The sequence below is a fragment of the Lepisma saccharinum genome, chromosome 13 (assembly GCF_977018435.1).
Source record: "Lepisma saccharinum chromosome 13, izLepSacc3.1, whole genome shotgun sequence".
NCBI classification, from domain to species: domain Eukaryota; kingdom Metazoa; phylum Arthropoda; class Insecta; order Zygentoma; family Lepismatidae; genus Lepisma; species Lepisma saccharinum.
This window is the reverse complement of record NC_139241.1, coordinates 52087629-52108595: the sequence shown is the minus strand read 5'-3', so window position 1 is coordinate 52108595 and position 20967 is coordinate 52087629. Positions and strand designations below refer to the sequence as shown.

At 37.5% G+C, this 20967-nt stretch overlaps 1 protein-coding gene across 2 annotated transcripts in view; it reads left to right on the top strand.

Moving 5' to 3' along the window:
- Nucleotides 1-20967, top strand: part of LOC145997282 (tudor domain-containing protein 3-like) — a 48031-nt gene that overhangs the window by 7172 nt on the left and 19892 nt on the right. For both annotated transcript variants that reach the window (XM_083134170.1, XM_083134169.1), the window contains exons 4-8: nucleotides 2400-2560; nucleotides 5071-5215; nucleotides 7852-7962; nucleotides 12628-12750; nucleotides 14417-14530. In XM_083134170.1, coding sequence (XP_082990296.1) covers nucleotides 2400-2560; nucleotides 5071-5215; nucleotides 7852-7962; nucleotides 12628-12750; nucleotides 14417-14530 — 654 coding nt within the window. The remainder of the gene's footprint in view (nucleotides 1-2399; nucleotides 2561-5070; nucleotides 5216-7851; nucleotides 7963-12627; nucleotides 12751-14416; nucleotides 14531-20967) is intronic.

Sequence of the window (20967 nt, the reverse complement as noted above, 5' to 3'; positions counted from 1 at the left end):
GGTGCTTTTCCGGAATTTCGCAGAGTACCGAAATTGAAATTGTAAACAATGTGGAAAAATTGTTGTTCCTTCCGTCAGGAATTCTTTGAGGATCATGCCATCACTGTCAAAGAAAGTGATAAGCATCGTCTTGATGCGTGATTTTTACGCCTTGACCTTCTTCCGACAGGGTGATGCAGGAGAACGCCATTCCTTGCTTTGGCATTTCATTTCAGGGTCGTACCTCACACACGAGCTCTCATCCTCTGTAGCAATGCATTGCAAGAAATTTGGATCTGAATCCTCCACATTTCTTTCTCTTCCCACGCCTCAAAATCGCTTTGAAAGGTCAGAGATTTGAGGATATTCCGGACATCCAACGGAACGTGACGAGGGTCTTGAACACCATCCCGAAAGAAGACTTTTCTAAAAGTTTCCAGGACATGTACAGCCGTTCTCAACGGTGCATAGCCATGGGAGGGGACTACTTCGAGGGACAGTAAGATAGGTTTCATTAAGAATTCGTCTACTTTCGATATTCAGGATCATTCACCGAACTTTATTGACAGAGGTTGTATTTGTGTGTAATTATTCCACTACGATTATACAGGGTGGCTCAATAAGTCACTTAACACCCTCAGTACAAGGCCACTGCGGCATGGAATTTGAAATTGGCGATGACCAATCATTGCCTGGCCAAGGGGGAACCACATTGACGCCACCCACACGGTCGGCGGCCTTCTTGATGTCCGCCATCTTGAATTCAACTTCAAAATTTTAAATGGGAAGGAGGTCGTGCGACATATCAAAATGGGCTAGAATTTCACGAGAAATGCAATGGTGAAGGTTTTTTCCACATATCTTTAACCAGTAAAAAGTTATGACTGAATTCTTGTACCAATTTGCTCCTTTTCGAGGTGTTAGAAAAATGCCTTAAAATTTGTTTAGCGCATCGGTAATGCATCGAGATCAAAGTGACGTCTATGGAGAGACGTTCGCATGCCATTGCACATTATTTTAATCGGATACATCCATGAAGAGCTGTGCATTATGAATGGTTGTCGCGAACAATTTACAGTGTGACGCTTCCATTGAATTAAAAGTCCTTCACAGTGACAAGGCTAATGTTTATGTTCATAAGGATGTTTATAAACAGAATATTCGATGATTTTTATCTGATAACCCATTTTTGACAGATCAAAGCTGAATGGTTAATGTTGGTAAGTTAATGGTGTGGCGTGCTGTGTGGAACACGATTGGTTAGTCAATTTTCCATCAACGGAATCTTAAAAGCTTAGGACTACTTGGATTTGTTAAATAAACAGTTTTTTTCATCCTTGCTTATGGAAGAAGGTACTTTTTACAGAGTTTTTTCAATAGGGAAGAACACCAGAACACTTATGGGAACGTTATGAACCTGTTTTTGTCCAAAGTTAGTTATCAGATGACAAGGGTCACATATTCTGTTTATAAACTTCCTTATGAACATAAACATTAGCCTTTTCACTGTGAAGGACTTTTAATTCAATGGAAGCGTCACACTGTAAATTGTTCGCGACAACCATTATGAAGCGTCACACTGTAAATTGTTCGCGACAACCATTCATAATGCACAGCTCTTCATGGATGTATCCGATTAAAATAATGTGCAATGGCATGCGAACTTCTCTCCATAGACTTCACTTTGATCTCGATGCATTACCGAAGCGCTAAACAAATTTTAAGGCATTTTTCTAACAACTCGAAAAGGAACAAATTGGTAACTTTTTACTGGTTAAAGATACGTCGAAAAAGCCTTCACCATTGCATTTCTCGTGAAATTCTAGCCCATTTTGATATATCGCACGATCCCCTTCCCATTTAAAATTCTGAAGTTGAATTCAAGATGGCGGACATCAAGATGGCCGCCGACCGTGTGGGTGGCGTCAATGTGGTTTCCCCTTGGCCAGGCAATGATTGGTCATCGCCAATTTCAAATTCCATGCCGCAGTGGCCTTGTACTGAGGGTGTTAAGTGACTTATTGAGCCACCCTGTATGCATGGATTTACCAACACTTTGCTTTAAAATACCCAAGATGTACCTCACATTATTAAATTACATGTTATGTTATTAGAAAATTCTGTTCACACAAACATGGTGCAAAATATAAAGAAACTTCGAATTTCAGCATATTTAGACTTTGTGAAAGTGTCACATGGCATTTTTGCGTAGTCTGTGAAAAGTCGATAAGTAGGAAAAATATCTGCCGGTATAGGTAAATAAATTCCAACTGATACTTTCATATACCGATACATTGGTATTGGTTTCGGCTCAGTCCTCGTTTTGAAAGAAAAATCCGTTCTCTATTACATTTTAAGATTAGTATTTAAGTTATTCAATTAGATTTTTTTAAAGTTATTTTTCAAATTTTGTTTTCCAGATCACAGGAAACATCGTGGTTCAAATTCAGAAGATTAGAAACATTGCTGCTCCGAAAGCCAATGAAGATTCTCGGACAGCACCAAGAATGATAAAACTTACTCTGACAGATGGCCATACAACTTGCCATGCTATAGAAATAGTACACATAGCTGCTTTAAGGTACAGAATTTATTTTCCTTTGTAACTCAATTTTCTATATTGTATCAGACCAATGTAGAGTCAGTCCAACTTTGCATTTATCCCATGACCCTTGGAAGTTCCAGACAAACACTTAAAAATGGCTTCCTCTCTTAGTTACAGCCCTTTGAAAAACTGTTATAAGTTTCCAACCTTGTAAATGTAGACTTACTGTGAAGTTTGTGAACAAGGGAAATATTTTATTTCTGTCTTCCATGCATCAAGATTGTACAAACGCTGACAAATTTATTATTACAAATGTCACAAAATTATGTATTCAGTTATTCATTTTATAGCATTTAAACACATTTTTTTTATGTATAATTTTGGGTAAGTTGCCACTATTGAAATCTAATCCAACAGAAGATATCAAAAAACTCTGCAGAAAAGGTGATGATTTTGAATTTGGTGATTTGATTTCGAGCATGGTTGGGATTCATAATTAACATTTGATAAGATCTTCAACCGGAAAAAAGGAAATTTTTTTTTTTTTTGTTTCGCAGCTGAGATCAAACAAATGATTGAGTGATTCAATTTGAAATTTTATTTCCATCAGCACTTAGGCTATTTTGTACCCGTCGCGTTATAAGGAGTCCAGCAAAGGCTGTAAAGGTGCACTCAGCACACATGATGACAAAACACAGGACAACACACACACACAGAGCATTATTCTGGCTGTAGGCCCAGATGCCAGAGCCTCGTTAGTCTGCAAAATTAAGTCCAGGGCTTACTACATGGAAGGGGAACCCCTTAATTGTCTGATGAAGAGAGAGAGTATTCTCCTGAAACATTACATCAAAAAATATGTTTAGATGCTTGCAGCAGCTTTAAACTGCAAGGGAAATAATTCTACAATATAAGCAATATGTACATACAATAAAGGTATTCAAATCCAAGTAATTCATAGGGCCTCCCTGTTGGCATAGTGGTAACATCGTCACCTTGTAATCAAGGGCTCCTAGGCTCAATATCCGGTGAAGATGCATAGTGGTTCGGATCCCACTTTAAACTGTAGGTCCAGTCGTAATTAGCCTATCTCTGTATAAAGTGGACTTAAAACAAGAACAAAAAGAAACTATAGTTATTTATAGAGATGTCAGAACAGTTGTCACCAAATATTACATTTACATTGTTACTTATGTAGGTGTGTAGGATCAAAATTTTTTGGTTGGATAGCAAATAAAGCAAATCCTGGTGGTCGGGATAGGAACTTTTTTCCCATTTCCCATCAAAGTTGGTGAAATGTTCAGGATTTCCTGAAGGTGGATCACGATGAGATTTTTTTCCTGCTGATCATGGTATCAAAATTTGTGGATCTTGCACGCCCTTACTTATATCAAACAATGAAATGAAATTGTTCAGTCATTAGTAAATTTGTTGCATCGATATGCTCAAGGATTCCCAGCATGAGCCTTGCCAGAAATTTTTGTAAAAGGACGGGGGGGAGGGGGGTTCAGGCCATAATAAAACTTGATTAGGAAAAGTAATACCAATAATTATTGCTATTACTATAACCCATGGAGCAACAGCCCATACCGTACCGATTGCGGGCCTCACTCCTCACCCAAGGTGGGAATCATCCCACTAGTTACGGGGTGTGACGTGTGGTCAGCATGACAACCCCCCCACCTTTCCTGGTCGTTGTTGTAGGTTTTCATGATCAGGTTACGCTACTCATTCGTAGCTCCCCAGTTTTCTCTCGATGGTGGGAGGCCACCGGTCCCATACAGAGACCGAAATCTCAGGAGAAAAATTGTTACGCTTCCCCCAAGAGACTCGAACCTGCACGCATCCTGTAGCCAGAACACAAAGTATGACACCTTAGTCTGCGTGGCTACGGTGGTTTTAATAATTATTATTATGTGAATAGTGAGACTTTGCTCCTGCTACTCGATCCACCAGTTGAGTGAATATCCAACACAACTATATTTCCTTTCACACTACGGGAATGAGAGACGCGGTAATAGATAATACAGGTACTCACGTTGGAATTCCAACGAGGATGGTGGCAGTGGCTAGCGAAATTAATAGATAATTACTTAAAACAGCTTTGCGGAAAACGTGACTAACTGTATTATATTTCCTTATTTTTTTTACATTACGTTATTGTACTGAAGTTAACAGGAATTGTATTTTGTTAAGAAATGCCTTTGAAAGTTATTGGGAAATTTTATTCATAAAGCTTATCTTGTGTCATCTGTCGCGTACAATTATAATTTTTTTGGAATTTTGGAAACTGTAAAACCATTCAATATTTGGATTCAGAGGTAGAAGAGAAAAATATAACATGGTCCTTGTATTTTACACTATTTTTGTTTATGTAATGCAGGTTTTTCTATGGTTATTCTGTTTGAATACTAATTGAACTTATTTCTGTTCTTAAGCTGGGGGTCGATGACTTGTTCCTCTCGATATGCATGGTTCCTGGTGGATGCATATTGCATGTTAGTTTGAATCCAATCTCAGTTCGCATTGCTGTCTCTCCTTTTCAGTTTGAACACACCTCCCGGGACAAAGTTGCGACTGAAGAATGAGACTATTCCACTGTCACATGGGATGATAATGCTGAAACCAAACCTGATTGAAATACTTGGAGGTAAAGTTGCTGCTCTAGTCGAGAAGTGGGAGCTAACTCGGGTAAGAATAGCCACTGTGCAATGAGAGGGTGGCATTTTTATTTTTAATAATAATAATAATAATAATAATAAAAGTTTGAAACACCAAAGTTAATTAAGAATTTCAGGTCTGTTTTTTGTTAGTTTTTTTTGTAACTGATGGAAACAGTACTTTCATGACTATAGAAACATTTTTACAATTTCTGATATAAATGTGTGTGTTAATTCCATGATAATGCAAAATGTCTTTTTTATTTGAGATGGATCTATATAAAATTTTTGCTCATACCTATAATATTGATATATAATATAAACATACTGACCGATACCAGTAACCAGTATTCTACAGATCCGATATGAAATTGGAAATGTTACTTAAAGAACAATGGTTCATTAACATTATTTATATATGTAACAGGTGATTAAACTGCATTTTGCTTTTGGAAAATACTGCATGTTTAGTCATTGTCTTGACAAAACCAGAATGGGATTTGTATGTAGATATATTGATAAAAATAACAGAATTATGTAATTTTACCCTAGATTACAACATAAATATCATCAAAAAAATGCAGGCTTGATCAGGACTCGAAAGTTAAGCCTCTGGTGTACCATGCCATTGCTTTACCAACTGAGCTACCTGTGTGAATTTGTCTGTGAGTGATGCCTTTGATACAGTTAGGTAACAGTGTCTAGTTTCTTCCAGCATAAAGTTATGAATTACCTTGCTTTTAATTTTTGATTTGGTTTATTTTACTTTTCTGCCACTTTCAGCTAATCACGAAGATGAGTAATGATGTGTTGAAATTTATGGAGGGATGAAGAACATTCAGACCAGGATTCAAACTCGGGACCCGTCTGAATACTGTTTGGCACACATGGATTGGCGCTACGTAAAAATTTCAGCGAAATTCTGCATGTAATATTAAGTACTAAATAAAATGTTAATAAAAATGCTCAATAATATGATAACCTTTTGTGAATGGGTGTCATTAGTCATTGAAGGTGTGAGTTAAGTAAAATAATATTTTTTTGCCAGGAGGCTGAATTAATTATTGTTATTGACTATAAAATTGCACTTATTTTGCATATATACCTAAAGCATATACAATGGAACCTTGGATTATACATTTACCTGCATTGTAAGATCTTTTACTATACTCCCCTGGAAAACATATAACTTAGATCCCACCGTTTTTGTGAATATCATGCATACAATGCAGTATCTTTTACAAGTTATGATTTCTATCATACAGCAAGTATAATATTTCAGAAGTCATAGGGGATTAACTTTTAATAAATAAATAATAATTTGATTAATTTTGTTTGTACATTTATTATATTAGTGGCCGCGGTGGCTCAGTCGGTAACGCGTCTGACTACCATGCTAAAGGTCCCGGGTTCGATCCCCGGCCGGTTCAAATCCGGGAACTTTTCTAACGATGGAAGCGGCCCCGGCACCCACCCAGCGTCGAATAACATGGGTACCTGGGGGAAACCCTGGGGGGTAAAGGCGGTCAGGGGCGTGATGCTGATCACATCACCCCCACTCACGACCGGATCAAGAAAGTGTGGGGCATTACCCCCACACCCCCTATACGCCTTCATGGCGTGGTGCTAAGCACAGGGGAACACTTTACTTTTTTTTTACTTTACATTTATTATATTAATTTGTAGTTGTAGCGTACATTAAAGATGGGACAGATTAATCAGTACTCTACAGTATCGGCTGATATAGACATATCGGTATATGTTTATCAGTAAAATTACCAATTATTGTACCGATCTGATATATCTATAAATATCTTATAATTTAGTGCAAAATTCTGCCATTTTGTTATAATTTTTATAAATCTCCATGCCCTACTTTTTAAAAAAATAATAAATGTCTAAATACACTACAGTCCCGTATAACCATATTTGATGGGACCAATGGTGCTTCGGTTGAACAAAAATTCGGTTAAACCAGAATAAAGGGTTTTTTGACATACCGTACATACGTATTTCAGCATGTAGGCATAAACCAAAAGCTTACAATAATACGTAGTCATTTAACTCAACAACATGAATTACAGTAACATTACAGTGTCTCTTGTCCTTGAGCGTACAGCACAGTATGCATTCTAAAATTAGACTGGGATTGGGTGAGTACAGCCAACATATCGTAACATTGTTAGACCAAAACAAAGACAAAAGTGCTTCGTTGGTGCTCCCACGTAAATCACTGTCGCACATGAGTAACAAGATAGGAACAGATGGAAGGCCTGTGTTGCTGCAGCCATGAACCTTCGGGTTTAAAAAGGCTAGAGAGCACATGAGTAACTGCTTTTTTTAGCGGTTAACCTGGAAATTTGGTTAATTGGGATTCGGTTAAACAGGACTGTAGTGTATTAAACTTCTTTTGCACTGCAGTATCTGGAAACGAACGTTTATTATGGAGGTCAATGAACCATTCATGTTCTTCAAGCACCATTTGGAATTTTTTTATCGGATCGGTATCGGTAAATTTTATATCGGTATTTTATCTGTATCGGCCAAATTCCCTAGTGTAAATACATACTTTTATAATTTATTTTTCTGTGAGATTCTAAAATTGTATTTGTGTTTTATTATTTGATAAAGTGTTATTTTATTAATTGATTCCTCCCTCCACCATAGACATTTGCCAAGCATACAAGAGGGAGAATTGGAGAAGAAGGAGGACCACCTCCCTGGATAGCTTTTGGACAAAAAATTCTGAGGTCTAATCCACAAGATAGAAATTTCAAGGTTAGTCTTCTGTATTTATAATAATTGTAACCTAAGTGTGTTGTTGATATTCTGACCTATAGAAATCTGTTTGCACTCTGACATGTTGCAATGGTTCAGGATTGAGATTTATGTTAAACCCTCTCGATACAGGAGCTGCTTTCCTGGTATTTGTACCAAATATGGAGATCTTATCAGCATGAATGAATTACATGGTTATTGTTTATACTTATTGAGAAACAAAAATTTCAAATGTGAGAGAACATGCCTTGTGTACCCAGAAAAATAGAGAAGAAAATACATTCATAAGAAGAAAAATTATACATTGTGTTTCAAAATTTGCACAACCCAAACTTTGAATTATTTTCCTGTAGTTTACGGTTATTACAAGCATAAGAAAACAGTTTTTCTTTGTGACGTTTCAGGAGAACACACGCTCCTTTCATCAGACATTTATTTTCATTTTGACTAAAGATACAGTTATAACAATGGTTAGTAATTTTTTAAACAAAAATAATCAGTTATATAATGGATGTTGTCAATGTTACATTGTTGTAATATAGCAACTTAACTGTGAAAAAAGCAGTCTGTTTTAATTTTATTTCAGATTTTTTTAAAATTATGAATCCCAAATATCATCAGGTAATTCAAATTCATCATTGTTTTCACAAAGTTTCTTGATGTTTTCTGTTACATTAAATTTTAAAGATGGTGGCTGTTTTCTTATGCTTGTAATAACTGTAAACTACAGGAAAATAATTCTATAATGCAAGCAATGCGTACATACAAGAAAAACCAAAATTTGAAAATTTATATCATGAAAACCGTAAGAGATATTTTCAACAGCTTTTCTGCATTATAAAGCTCCATACAAAAAATCAGGTAAATTAATAACTGGCGGAAGGCAGCGTTACATTTTTTCCAGAAATGCACTTTTGAGTGAGAAAAAGATATAAGAAATTGTCAAAGGGCCATAATTAGATGTATGGTGCCATGTCAATCTGTCATTTGTGACCAATATTGATCATGTGCAGGGTTTGATGGATTTATGACTGGCGATTTTATAGTTTGAGTGAAAAAGTGCCATTTTTGGGACATATCTTGGTAGCTGGCAAAATTTTGTTAACATAGGAATGCAACATGAGCTTAAATATTGGCCGTACATTTGCATGAAAAGTCCGAATTATAATTTTGCTCCGAAATTGGACTTTACTAAGTAAATTTCTATGCACATGGCAACCCTGCCATTCCAACACAGCTGACGGAGCTGGTTACGAAATGGTAAGGGTGATTCATAAATGCGGAGAGAAGAGAATTCAGGGTAGCCAGGAGCAGGTTACGATTCTCTAGAGTCCAATTTCAGTACAAAATCCTGATTTATGATTTTTCACGTAAATGTATGGCCAATATTTAAGCACATGTTGCATGCGTCTGTTGACAAAGTTTCTACCTGCTAGTGTTGCCAGCTACCGAAATATGTCCCAAAAGTGGCACTTTTTCACTCAACCCATAAAATGCATAAAATTCGGTGTAAATATATATCTTACGATTTTCATGATATCAATTTTCAAGGTTTGAGTTGCACAACTTTTGAAACACACTGTATATTTCTAAAACTGCTGAAAGTATGTTTACGAGTCATTCTTCATTTTGTGCAGTAAAGCCCTGGCTACAAGCACACACCACTAGAGGCACTGTCACCATAGCCTAACAATTGCTCCCACCCCCCTTCCTTCCTTCCAATTATTTCGAACTTCATATCTGTATTCCTTCTCATTAAAATGTGAAACCTGTTTCTACACCAGTGTGAAATATCTAATAACATTTATAATACACAAATAAGTGTAGTTTTTATATTTGTATTTTTTCGATGCTGAAAATCTCATTTTATTTCTCAATTGCTTGAAGGTTGTACATATAGTCAGAACAATGGAAAAGTTGTTTTAATTAGTGCATGCATTGTATTTGTTAAATAATGATGTACAGGATTTTCCAAAATTATTTTTTCAACTTTTTTAATAATAAAACAGAGGTACAATAGGATAACAAAAGTATTTAACTTGTGTTACTTGGAAATCTCCACGTATACAATTTTGGTTGCGTGAAAACCCCAAATTTCCAACCTTTGTGTGGTACACAATATTCTTCACATAACCCTACAGAAAAAATTGGAAGGGGTTAAGCTCTGGTGAACTTGTAGACCTTGTAGACCTTAAAAATTTCATCTTCACTGCCTGCATCTTTCTTTTGTCTTTCTCTGTCATTGTCCAAGTCTCTGGTACATACATAATTATCAGCACATAGTATGTGTTGTATATTAGCTTCTTGCATTTCATAGGTACATCCCTGTTCCATATTAATCTTCGAACGCTTTGATATAGTCCACCATCTATTTGTCCTCTTCTGTTTACCTCCTCATCTATTCTTCCACTTCTCATTTTTTGTTTCCTAGATATTTGAAGCTCTCCACTACCCTCAACTTCCGTGTGCATCTTTATTCTTGGTTCATTTCTGGCTCTGTTTCATGTTGTTATTAGCACCTCACTCTTTTCTGCACTGAATTTCATTCTTGCTCTTCTGATTCCCTCATTCCAACTATCAAGCTGTCTCTGTACTACTTGTTCCCTGTTCCCACATATTACTAAGTCATCAGCACACAACAGAGCCTTCATCTCCTCCTCTCCTATCTTCTTCCCCACCTCTTCGTTGATTGCATCCATTGTAATTATGAAGAGCAGTAGGGAAAGAGCACTTCCCTGTTTTAGTCCATTACTTATACTGAACCACTCCGTTCTTCTTACTGGTGTCTTCACACAGCTCTGGTTGGCCTTGTATGTGCTCTGCACTCTACACACTCTCTCTTCCTCGACTCTTTTCTCTCTTAGAGCCTTCCAAATCTTTGTTCTGTCCATGCTATCGTATGCCTTTCCTATATCTACGAAAGCCATAATCAAATCATTTCCGTACTCATAGTGCCTTTCCTGCATTTGCCTAATGGTGAATATCAGGTCTGCTGTTGATCTGCATCTTCTTAATCCATACTGTACCTCTCTCATGTTCAGCTCTGTTACTTCCCTTATTCTTTTCTCTAATATTTTCTCATGCACCTTTGCTGAGTGGCACATGAGTATTATTCCTCTGTAGTTTTTACATTCCTTTCTGTCAGCCTTCTTGAATATGGGAACTATTAGTCCCTTTGTCCAATCTGTTGGCACTTCTCTCTCTTGCCACCCTGTTCACCCTGTTTTCAACACTCTGTATAGCCACTGCAGACCAATCACTCCTGCTCCTAGTATCATTTGCACTAGCACTTCATCTACTCCAGGTGCTCTACCTCTCTTCATTCTCTTCAGAGCTTCCTCCGCTTCTTTCCACAAGACTTGTATGCATGAAGTTTTGTAAAAATTTTAATCAACAAAGTAATGTGACTATTCCTCATCCAGGATGAAGTCTGGAGCATTAATTTTTACATGCACTAGTGATTAAAGCAAGTTTAAGTCTCTTGTTAAAGTACAAGTTTTCATCTTAACCAACCTTGTGGTAGTGGTTTTTCATTCAATAAAAATGTCCAACTATACCTAAGTATGGGGTGATTAAATGTGATTAAATAAATGTTTAGAAAAAGGGAAAAAGTCAAGAAATTGGATGTTATTTTGGTTTGCCTTTTTTGAGGATCAGAGTTGTAAAGATAATTTTGTAACACCCTGTATATAGGAATAGGCTTAACAAAATTGTCAGGAAGTACATAACAATTTCTAATTTCTTGCTTTGTCACTACTATTATTGCATAATAAGGGGAAGAGCGACAGTTTCACACCACTGTGCATTTATTTCAATATCGTTGGAATGGGCATTGCTACTAAAAAAAACCCTACGGCTGGACAAGAGTGTATGAATTTCTTCCATGTTGAAAGTGGAAGCAGTTAGTAAGTTGATTATTAAGCTAGACACGATGTTTGAAAAATATGATGAATAAGAATTTTCGGAATCCCATGTATTCCTTAAGGGGTATCAACTTTAAGTTACAGCTAATCAGATGGGACTTTCGGCTTTTCCTATGACCAATAAATTGTTCAACTTGTTCTTTTTCCATCCATGTATGCCTTTAGATGTTTGATATTCCCCAGAGAACAAATCAAATAATGCTCCCATAAGTAGAAGGCATTTCTCCTTGTCTCCTACAGGCTTCCTGGCAGTGTTGCCAAATCAGATGCACATAAAAGAGTTAAGTTTCACCTTAAATGGAGCTAAGATTGACTTTCAAGGAGCTATATGTACTAAGGCTGGATAAAGTGCCTCCCAGGGTTATTTTAGGTGTTCCCATTAATGTTAACTTTGAAGTGATGATAATTTATTCTTAGTTTTCACCATCTAGATCTGCCGGCATCACCCATCTCGATAACTCACCGATGGTTGTATGAAATTGAAAAGAAAGGATTCACGGATAACAATATTATGACATTTTCACGTCAGCCACGGCTCTATGAAAAAGTAGCTGGGGAGGTAAGAGGGAGTGGGGCGACGCAGCCAATATAACAATATCACGTGCAAAATGTACATTTATGGCAAAAGTTGGTCTATGTGGGCCGGAGCCTGTGATGGCATCAGTGCTCCGTGCCCTGCAGTTTGTATCTTGTCTGATATTGAGATGTGCATATCCTTATGGAAACTTTTGATTTCTTCCAGTCTCTGACAACAGGAAGCAAGGAGAATAAGGAAAACGCAGAGTTTGAGTCTTTGAGGAAGGATGCCATTGCGGAGGCAGCTAAAGCTGGTAGCAAGAAGGTGTTCGGAGGAGGGAACAAACCGGTATGTCTTTTTCCCAACAGATTCTGGGACATTTCTTGCGATATCAGCCAGTGTTATTCCGGATAGGCTTTCGAGAGTTATATCACTCTCTTGAAGACTTGTAAGCCTATCACAGTTAACATCAGTAATTGTCCTAAATGTATGTGAGGTAAAGCTGGTTCTAAAATATGTCATAGATCTCCATTCTTTGTTCTTTGGTTATATGAGGGTGGATCAATTGAAATCGGAACAGTGAATGTACATAACAGAGCTCTCCACCGCCGAAGAAGTCAAAGATGCTGCAGAGTAGTGGCAAAATGATGCTGACATTTTTTTTTCGATCATGAGTGACCCCTTCTCCTTGAGTTCCTGGACCATGGCCAAGCAATCAACGCTGCTTGTTACTGCAGTACCCTCCACAGTTTGCACACAGCAATCAAGGCCAAACGGCCCAGCCTGTTGTCCAGAGTGGTTTTGCTGGATGACAACGTGCGGCAACATACGTCAGCTGTTACAAAGAACACTGTGACGTTGGGGTGGACAGTGTTGGAACACCCACCATATAGCTCTGATCTATCATCATGTAACTTCCATATATTTGGACCGTTGAAAAAGGCATTGAAGGGTCGGTGCTTCCACTTGGACAATGAAGTCATAGACAATGTTCGCAACTGGTTCCAATCTCAGCCAAAGGAGTTCTACGGGCAGGGTATTCACCGCTTGGTGAAACAGTGAGACAAGTGCTTGTGCAACTTTGGGAATTACGTTTGAAATTAACCTTTTTGATTTCATTCTGTAGCCCCTGTTCCATTTTCATTTGTTCCACCCTAATATTTAACACTGAATTTGTTGTTGGGATCATAATAGTCTGGCAACGTTCTTTGTCTTTTCTCCCAGTGTACCTTCCTGGAAAAGTCCAGGAACTAAGTTCATTCAGCTGTTATTTGAAATATATCCATTGTTGATTCATTATAGGGCTCACATTTCAGTGGCACACAATAGTGATCCACATTACCATTGTATTTTTGGATACATTGTATTTCTATATATACAAGCAGGTGTTTCTAAAATCTGTTTTAAATATATGAAGTGGATGTATCCAGAGCACCAAAAACCTGTTTATGAATCTTGCATGGAAAGAGAATAACAGAGTAAGATTCTAAGATACCATGTATGTAATTTTGTTTGATTTTATCACATCCAAATGTAATTCACTAGATTTAGAATTTCATCCCTCCTGTAATGTGTTCAGTAAAATAACTTAACAATTTATTGTTAAGTGAACCAAAATACTTCAGAAAGAACATACTCTCTATGAGACCAGATAAATTTTGACAAATACTGTAATATTTTGTAGATTTCAATAGTGATCCACATTCATTACTTAAGAGACTCTGTAACCTAAAATAAATGATCCACCGGTTAGTAAGGAAAATCTGATAAATTTATCGCAGTAAGAGAAAACTGATTAATTACAAATAGCAACAATTCCAGATACAATGCCCAATGCATAATTTTTATTAATTTTGTACTAGCATCTTACTTCTTTTGTTTGTAATGTGTTTTTCAGTGCTATACATTCCAGTGAAAGTATTTAAAATTTATCTTTAACATATTTAGTGTGTTAAATGAAGTAAAGTATGCTTAAAATTTTTAAATGTTGTACATGACCTTTCTGGATTTTCAGATGCTGGATCACAATGTACAGCAGATCGTAGATTTGGGCTACTCTGTAATGCAGGCTGAATATGCTCTTAGGCAAAATAAACACAATGTGGAGAGGGCTCTTCGCAGCTTGCAGGTATATAATAGTGTTAGTCTTAAAATATATGGTTATGCGAATTAATGGGGGGGGGACCCCTGCAAAAGAAAATTATTTTTATCCCCTTGAGAAAATGGAATGGATAGCATATAGTGTAACAAACACAACTGAAGATTCATTAGTGGTCCGGTCATCAAAGATTTGCCTGCTGGAAAGAATGCAGCCTTATAGGTTAGAGGAGGATTCTGTTCTGCAACTAACCAACCTCACCAATCTAGGATACAGCAGGCTGTTTCCTGCTTAAGTTTAGTGCTGATATTTTGCATGTATTAAAGAGCTAACAATAAACTTGGAGGTAGGTTAAGTGGACATTAAATTCGAACTTGGTAATAGAAAATTTGGTCAAGTTTCAATGGCTCTTTTTGTGTATGAGTTTGGATATTCTTAGAAAGTAAATATGCTAAGTATTTCTAAATTACCTGTAAGATTTAATGACTGGGGTTAGAACCAATGTTCTAATGTACAAGGTGCATTCAATATACAGGGTGACTCAATAAGTCACTTAACACCCCCAGTACAAGGCCACTGCAGCGCGCAACATGGAAATGGTGATGACCAATCGTTATCAGGCCAAGGGGGAACCATATTGACGCCACCCACACGGTCGGTGGCCATCTTGAATTCAACTTCAGAATTTTAAATGGGAAGGGGATCGTGCGACATATCAAAATGGGCTAGAATTTCACGAGAAATGCAATGGTGAAGGCTTTTTCGACGTATCTTTAACCAGTAAAAAGTTACCAATTTGTTCCTTTTCGAGTTGTTAGAAAAATGCCTTAAAATTTGTTTAGCGCTTCGGTAATGCATCGAGATCAAAGTGAAGTCTATGGAGAGAAGTTCGCATGCCATTGCACATTATTTTAATCGGATACATCCATGAAGAGCTGTGCATTATGAATGGTTGTCGCGAACAATTTACAGTGTGACGCTTCATAATGGTTGTCGCGAACAATTTACAGTGTGACGCTTCCATTGAATTAAAAGTCCTTCACAGTGAAAAGGCTAATGTTTATGTTCATAAGGAAGTTTATAAACAGAATATGTGACCCTTGTCATCTGATAACTAACTTTGGACAAAAACTGGTTCATAACGTTCCCATAAGTGTTCTGGTGTTCTTCCCTATTGAAAAAACTCTGTAAAAAGTACCTTCTTCCATAAGCAAGGATTAAAAAAACTGTTTATTTAACAAATCCAAGTAGCCCTAAGCATTTAAGATTCCATTGATGGAAAATTGACTAACCAATCGTGTTCCACACAGCACGCCACACCATTAACTTATCAACACTAACCATTCAGTTTGATCTGTCGAAAATGGGTTATCATAAAAATCATCGAATATTCTGTTTATGAACTTCCTTATGAACATAAACATTAGCCTTGTCACTGTGAAGGACTTTTAATTCAATGGAAGCGTCACACTGTAAATTGTTCGCGACAACCATTCATAATGCACAGCTCTTCATGGATGTATCTGATTAAAATAATGTGCAGTGGCATGCGAACGTCTCTCCATAGACGTCACTTTGATCTCGATGCATTACCGATGCGCTAAACAAATTTTAAGGCATTTTTCTAACACCTCGAAAAGGAGCAAATTGGTACAAGAATTCAGTCATAACTTTTTACTGGTTAAAGATACGTCGAAAAAACCTTCACCATTGCATTTCGTGAAATTCTAGCCCATTTTGATATTTCGCACGACCCCCTTCCCATTTAAAATTCTGAAGTTGAATTCAAGATGGCGGACATCAAGATGGCCGCTGACCGTGTGGGTGGCATCAATGTGGTCCCCCCTTGGACAGATAACGATTGGCCATCGCCAATTTCAAATTCCATGCCGCAGTGGCCTTGTACTGAGGGTGTTAAGTGACTTATTGAGCCACCCTGTATAACCAGAATTTTGTAGTAGCGTCACTCGCTGTTGAACAGAGTTGCTACATTCATGTTATTTTTCGAAGTAGTCGCCTTCTCTATCGATCCACTTCTGCCAACGGGCCACCAGCAAGTTAATGCCGTTGTAAAAAAAATATTTTGGTTGACCTGTCAACCAGGAATGTGTCACCCTTTGAACTTCTTGATCATACGCAAAGTGTTTCCCGGAAAGAGCCGTTTTGAGAGGTCCAAAGAGCCAATAATCGCAGGGTGCTAAGTCTGGAGAATAAGGGGGATGTGATATAACTTCCATACGTAAGTTCTCAATGGTTTGAACAGTTGCAGCAGCAGTATGTGGACAGGAGTTGTCGTGTTGCAAGCAAATTCCTTTCGAGACAAGTCCAGGATGTTTTCGTCTTATTGCTGGCTTCAAACAATGCCGCAGTAAAGCACTATATTATTCACTGTTCACTGTCATACCTTTGGTAAGGTAATCTTCAAGAATGACACCATTCCTGTCCCAAAAAACGGTCAACATAACTTTTCCAGCAGACATCTGCGATCTCTGTTCCTTGGGCCTAGAAGAGGATGAATGGCAGTATTCCATGCTGGCTCTCTTGCTTTCAGGGCGAAAGAAATGGATCCAAGACTCATCCCCAGTAACTAACCGACCAATGAAGTCGTCCCCCTCAGCTCTATAGCATTCCAGAAGGTGTTGACAGGCATCCAAACATCTGTTTTTGAAATCTTGCATCACATGACGTTGGACCTATCTTGCGGAGACTTCTTCTTCTTTTTATTTTTTTCAATAATGAACTCAACAGGCTGGCGCCCAGTTAGAGAGTTCAGAGATACAGGTTTTCATACATGCTTCAGTGACTGTTATTTGATATTGTTTTCATTACACAGTTTTTAAATTGTATATATGGCATAGAGAACAAATCAATATTTTTGTTACGGTTTTCTCAGGCATTGTAGAGAATACTCATTCTCCAGATAGGGGATTTCTTGACAATGTTTGTTCGCACTCTATTCACAATAAAGGTTTGATGATTGGGTCGCATCTTATTGTTAGGAACGCGTAATTTAAATTGTGAGATCCAAAGAGGAGAGCGAAGTTTTCCATTATATATTTTCCAGAGCAGCAGCAGGTCGCGCACTGTCCTTCGATCGTCAAGCCTGTGCATTCGGAGCTCCTCTATTAGATTACTGTACGAATCAAATTTGGGATAAGTACCTTCAAGTTTATGCTTCATATAACGTAACATCTTTGATTGTACTCGCTCTATTTTTGTAGTCTGTACTATACTGTCAGTGTTCCATACAACAGACCCGAATTCAAGTTTTGAACACACTAATGAGTAATATAATACCTTAAGTGTTTGGGTGTCTCGAAAGTCTCTGCCCATTCTAATAATGAACCCGATAAGTTTGTAAGTGTTGCCTATTACTTTGTTAATATGGTGAGTGAAAGTTAGCTTAGAGTCAAAATATACTGCTGGACAAAAAAAACCGGACACTTGCATGTTTTGTGATAACGCATAAATTCTGATTCGAAGGCTAAGTAAATGTTGCAGAAATTATTGGAAATAAGAAATCCTGAATATATTCAACAGAAAGCAAATTAAAATTTATTGTTAATAAGTTAAATTAGAACATAAACGAAAGTTACAGAAAACTACCAAAAAAAATCTTAGCAATATTTTTTTTTTAATATTGTTAACTGGTACTGGTAGGGGTCTAATAGCGGGTGTTACCTCCCCTGCCATCAATTACAGCTTGTAACCGCTGTGGCATACTTCGAATAAGGATGGCAATCACTTCTTGGTCCAATTGCTCCCATTCTTCTTGAATAGCACATCTTAGCTCTTCAATTGTTTCTGGAACTATTGCGCGGTTTCTGATATGTCGTTTCAGTTGATCCCAGACGTGCTCTATCGGATTTAGGTCCGGACTTTGTGGTGGCCATTCTAATCGCGTAATCGCAACTTCGTCCAAGTACTCCGTGACAATATTCGCAACGTGAGGACGCACGTTGTCATGCATAAAAACTAAGTCTGGGCCTATGAATGGTGCATATGGTACTACATGATCTGCCACACATTCTGTAATATACCTGCAAGCTGCCATTGCCTCATTATCTACAAGAACCAACTCTGTACGTCCTTGTAAAGAGATACCTCCCCAGACCATGACACCACCACCTCCAAAGGGTGTTATTTCAACGAAACAACATTGTGCATAACGCTCATTAGGTCTTCTATACACATGTTCAAGCCCGTCTGATGAACGTAGGTTGAATTCTGACTCATCAGAGAATAAAACCTTTTCCCACTGCTCCACATTCCAACGTAAGTGTTTTGTAGAAAATTCCAGTCTTCGCTTCCGGTCACGTGCTAACAACCTGGGACCTACAGCCGGCCTCCGAGATGATAAACCACTTTCATTCAGTCTTCTACGAACTGTTCGTGAAGAAACCACAGTTCTATGAACATTTCTCAAATGCTGTGCCACAATATTTGAAGTCGTACGACGGTCTCTTAAGACTATGATACGAATTAAACGATCTTCCCGTGCTGTTGTGCATCGTTTCTGACCAGAACCCGGTCTTCTACCATAGGAACCGGTTGCGTCATACCGTCTGAGACCTTCATGGATAGTACTTCGTGCTATATTTAGCACCCTAGCAATATAGTGTACACTACGACCATCATCGCGAAGAGCTACTGCTTTTACACTACCTCTTCACGTCTCATTTTCAAGCTAGCAGCAAACTTACAATACACTTGCAAGAAAAATACCAGCAATGACAATGTCAATAATATATGTTACTATGGTTACTATGAACCAAAATTCATGCCTCTCTAGACATTAAACAAAATAACATCAACAGGAATTGAAAATCAATAAATTAAAACAAAATTGCATGAAATTAATTTTGAGCCTACTAAGTGTTCCAAATAAGTAAATACGAGTAAATAAATAGATAAATAATAAACGGAAAACTGTGGAAAATGTTCAATAATGAATGTTCAATTGTTCAATACTTAACTGAGAGCGTAATTCATAAGTAATTGCAATTCAGATGTCAAATATTAAGGTGTCCAGTTTTTTTTGTCCAGCAGTATATATTCCTAGGTCCTTTGCTGTTTCAGATTTTTTTAGATTGGTATTATTAAGTTTATATTGAAAATTTAAGATCGTTCTTTGTTTAGAATAAGTAACGGAATAGCATTTTGCTGCATTAAGAGAAGGACCGTCGCGCAAGCACCACGTACTCAACCTATTTATGTCTTGTTGTAGACACACACAGTCTTCAATATTTTTTATTCTTCGAAAGAATTTCAGGTCGTCTGCAAATAACAGTTTTCTAGAATTAATCAAATGTTCTGGTAAGTCGTTGATTAATAGAAGAAAGAGAGGAGGTCCTATGTTGGACCCTTGAGGTACTCCGGAACGTACTAGAAATTCGCTGGATGTGTGGCCTTTATACGAAACATATTGTTTTCTATTCATTAAATATGACGCCATAAGTTTCCTGAGGGGAAGGGAAAAGTTGAAAGTGCCCAATTTACTTAGTAGTACATCATGATTTACAGTGTCAAAGGCTGTGGAAAAATCAGTGTATATTACATCCACCTCCCCCCATCATCTAACACCGTGCTTATATAATGCAGTTTCTCGCCAAGGTTTGTTTCTATTGAGCAGTTGGGCAGAAAGCCATGCTGGTATTCAGAAAAAGTTCCTTTGACATGGTTGTATATGTGGCAATATAAGATTTGTTCAAATATTTTAGCAGGGGCAGATAAGAGAGCTATAGGACGATGGTTTTGTATGTTTCTGTTCTCCGAGGATTTCGGTACTGGACATACAGCAGTAAGTTTCCACCGTTCGAAAAACTGCATAGAAGATAATATCGCATTGTAGATAATAAAGAGTGGAATTTTTAAAATGTCTACACATCCTTTGAAGATGTAGGGTGGGATTTTGTCTGGCCCCGCCGACTTCTTTGGCTTTCATTTTTTTACAGCTGCTTCAATTTCAGACATACTGATTATCTGAATGTTGAGTGAATCTTGCGTACACAGATTGAAAGTATTTCACAAATTCATGAACGACGGTATTCAGGTTTAATATGGGTTCATTGTTTGAAGAAACTGGAAACTGTTTGTTTTGCCTGTTGCGATTTATGTATGACCAGAAAAGTGACGGGTCACTTTGAATATTGCTTTCGATGTCGAACAAGTAATTATTATGGGCGGATGATATTTCTTTTTTGATTGCTTTTCTGAGTTCTTTAAATTTGTTGGCATGGTGAACTGGGTTACCTACGTTTTGTTTCCATTTTTGGTGGTGGTGAGCCTTTGCTTTTATTTTTTTAATTATATTGGCGGTAAACCAGCATGGATATTTAGGAGGGGTTATGCGTCTTAAGGGGATGCACGCGTCAAATGCTTCGTATATTATGTTGTAAAACATATCTGTCATTTCGTTTACGTTATCACAGAGTTTTAGTGTATCCCAGTTAATCCCATCCTGTCGT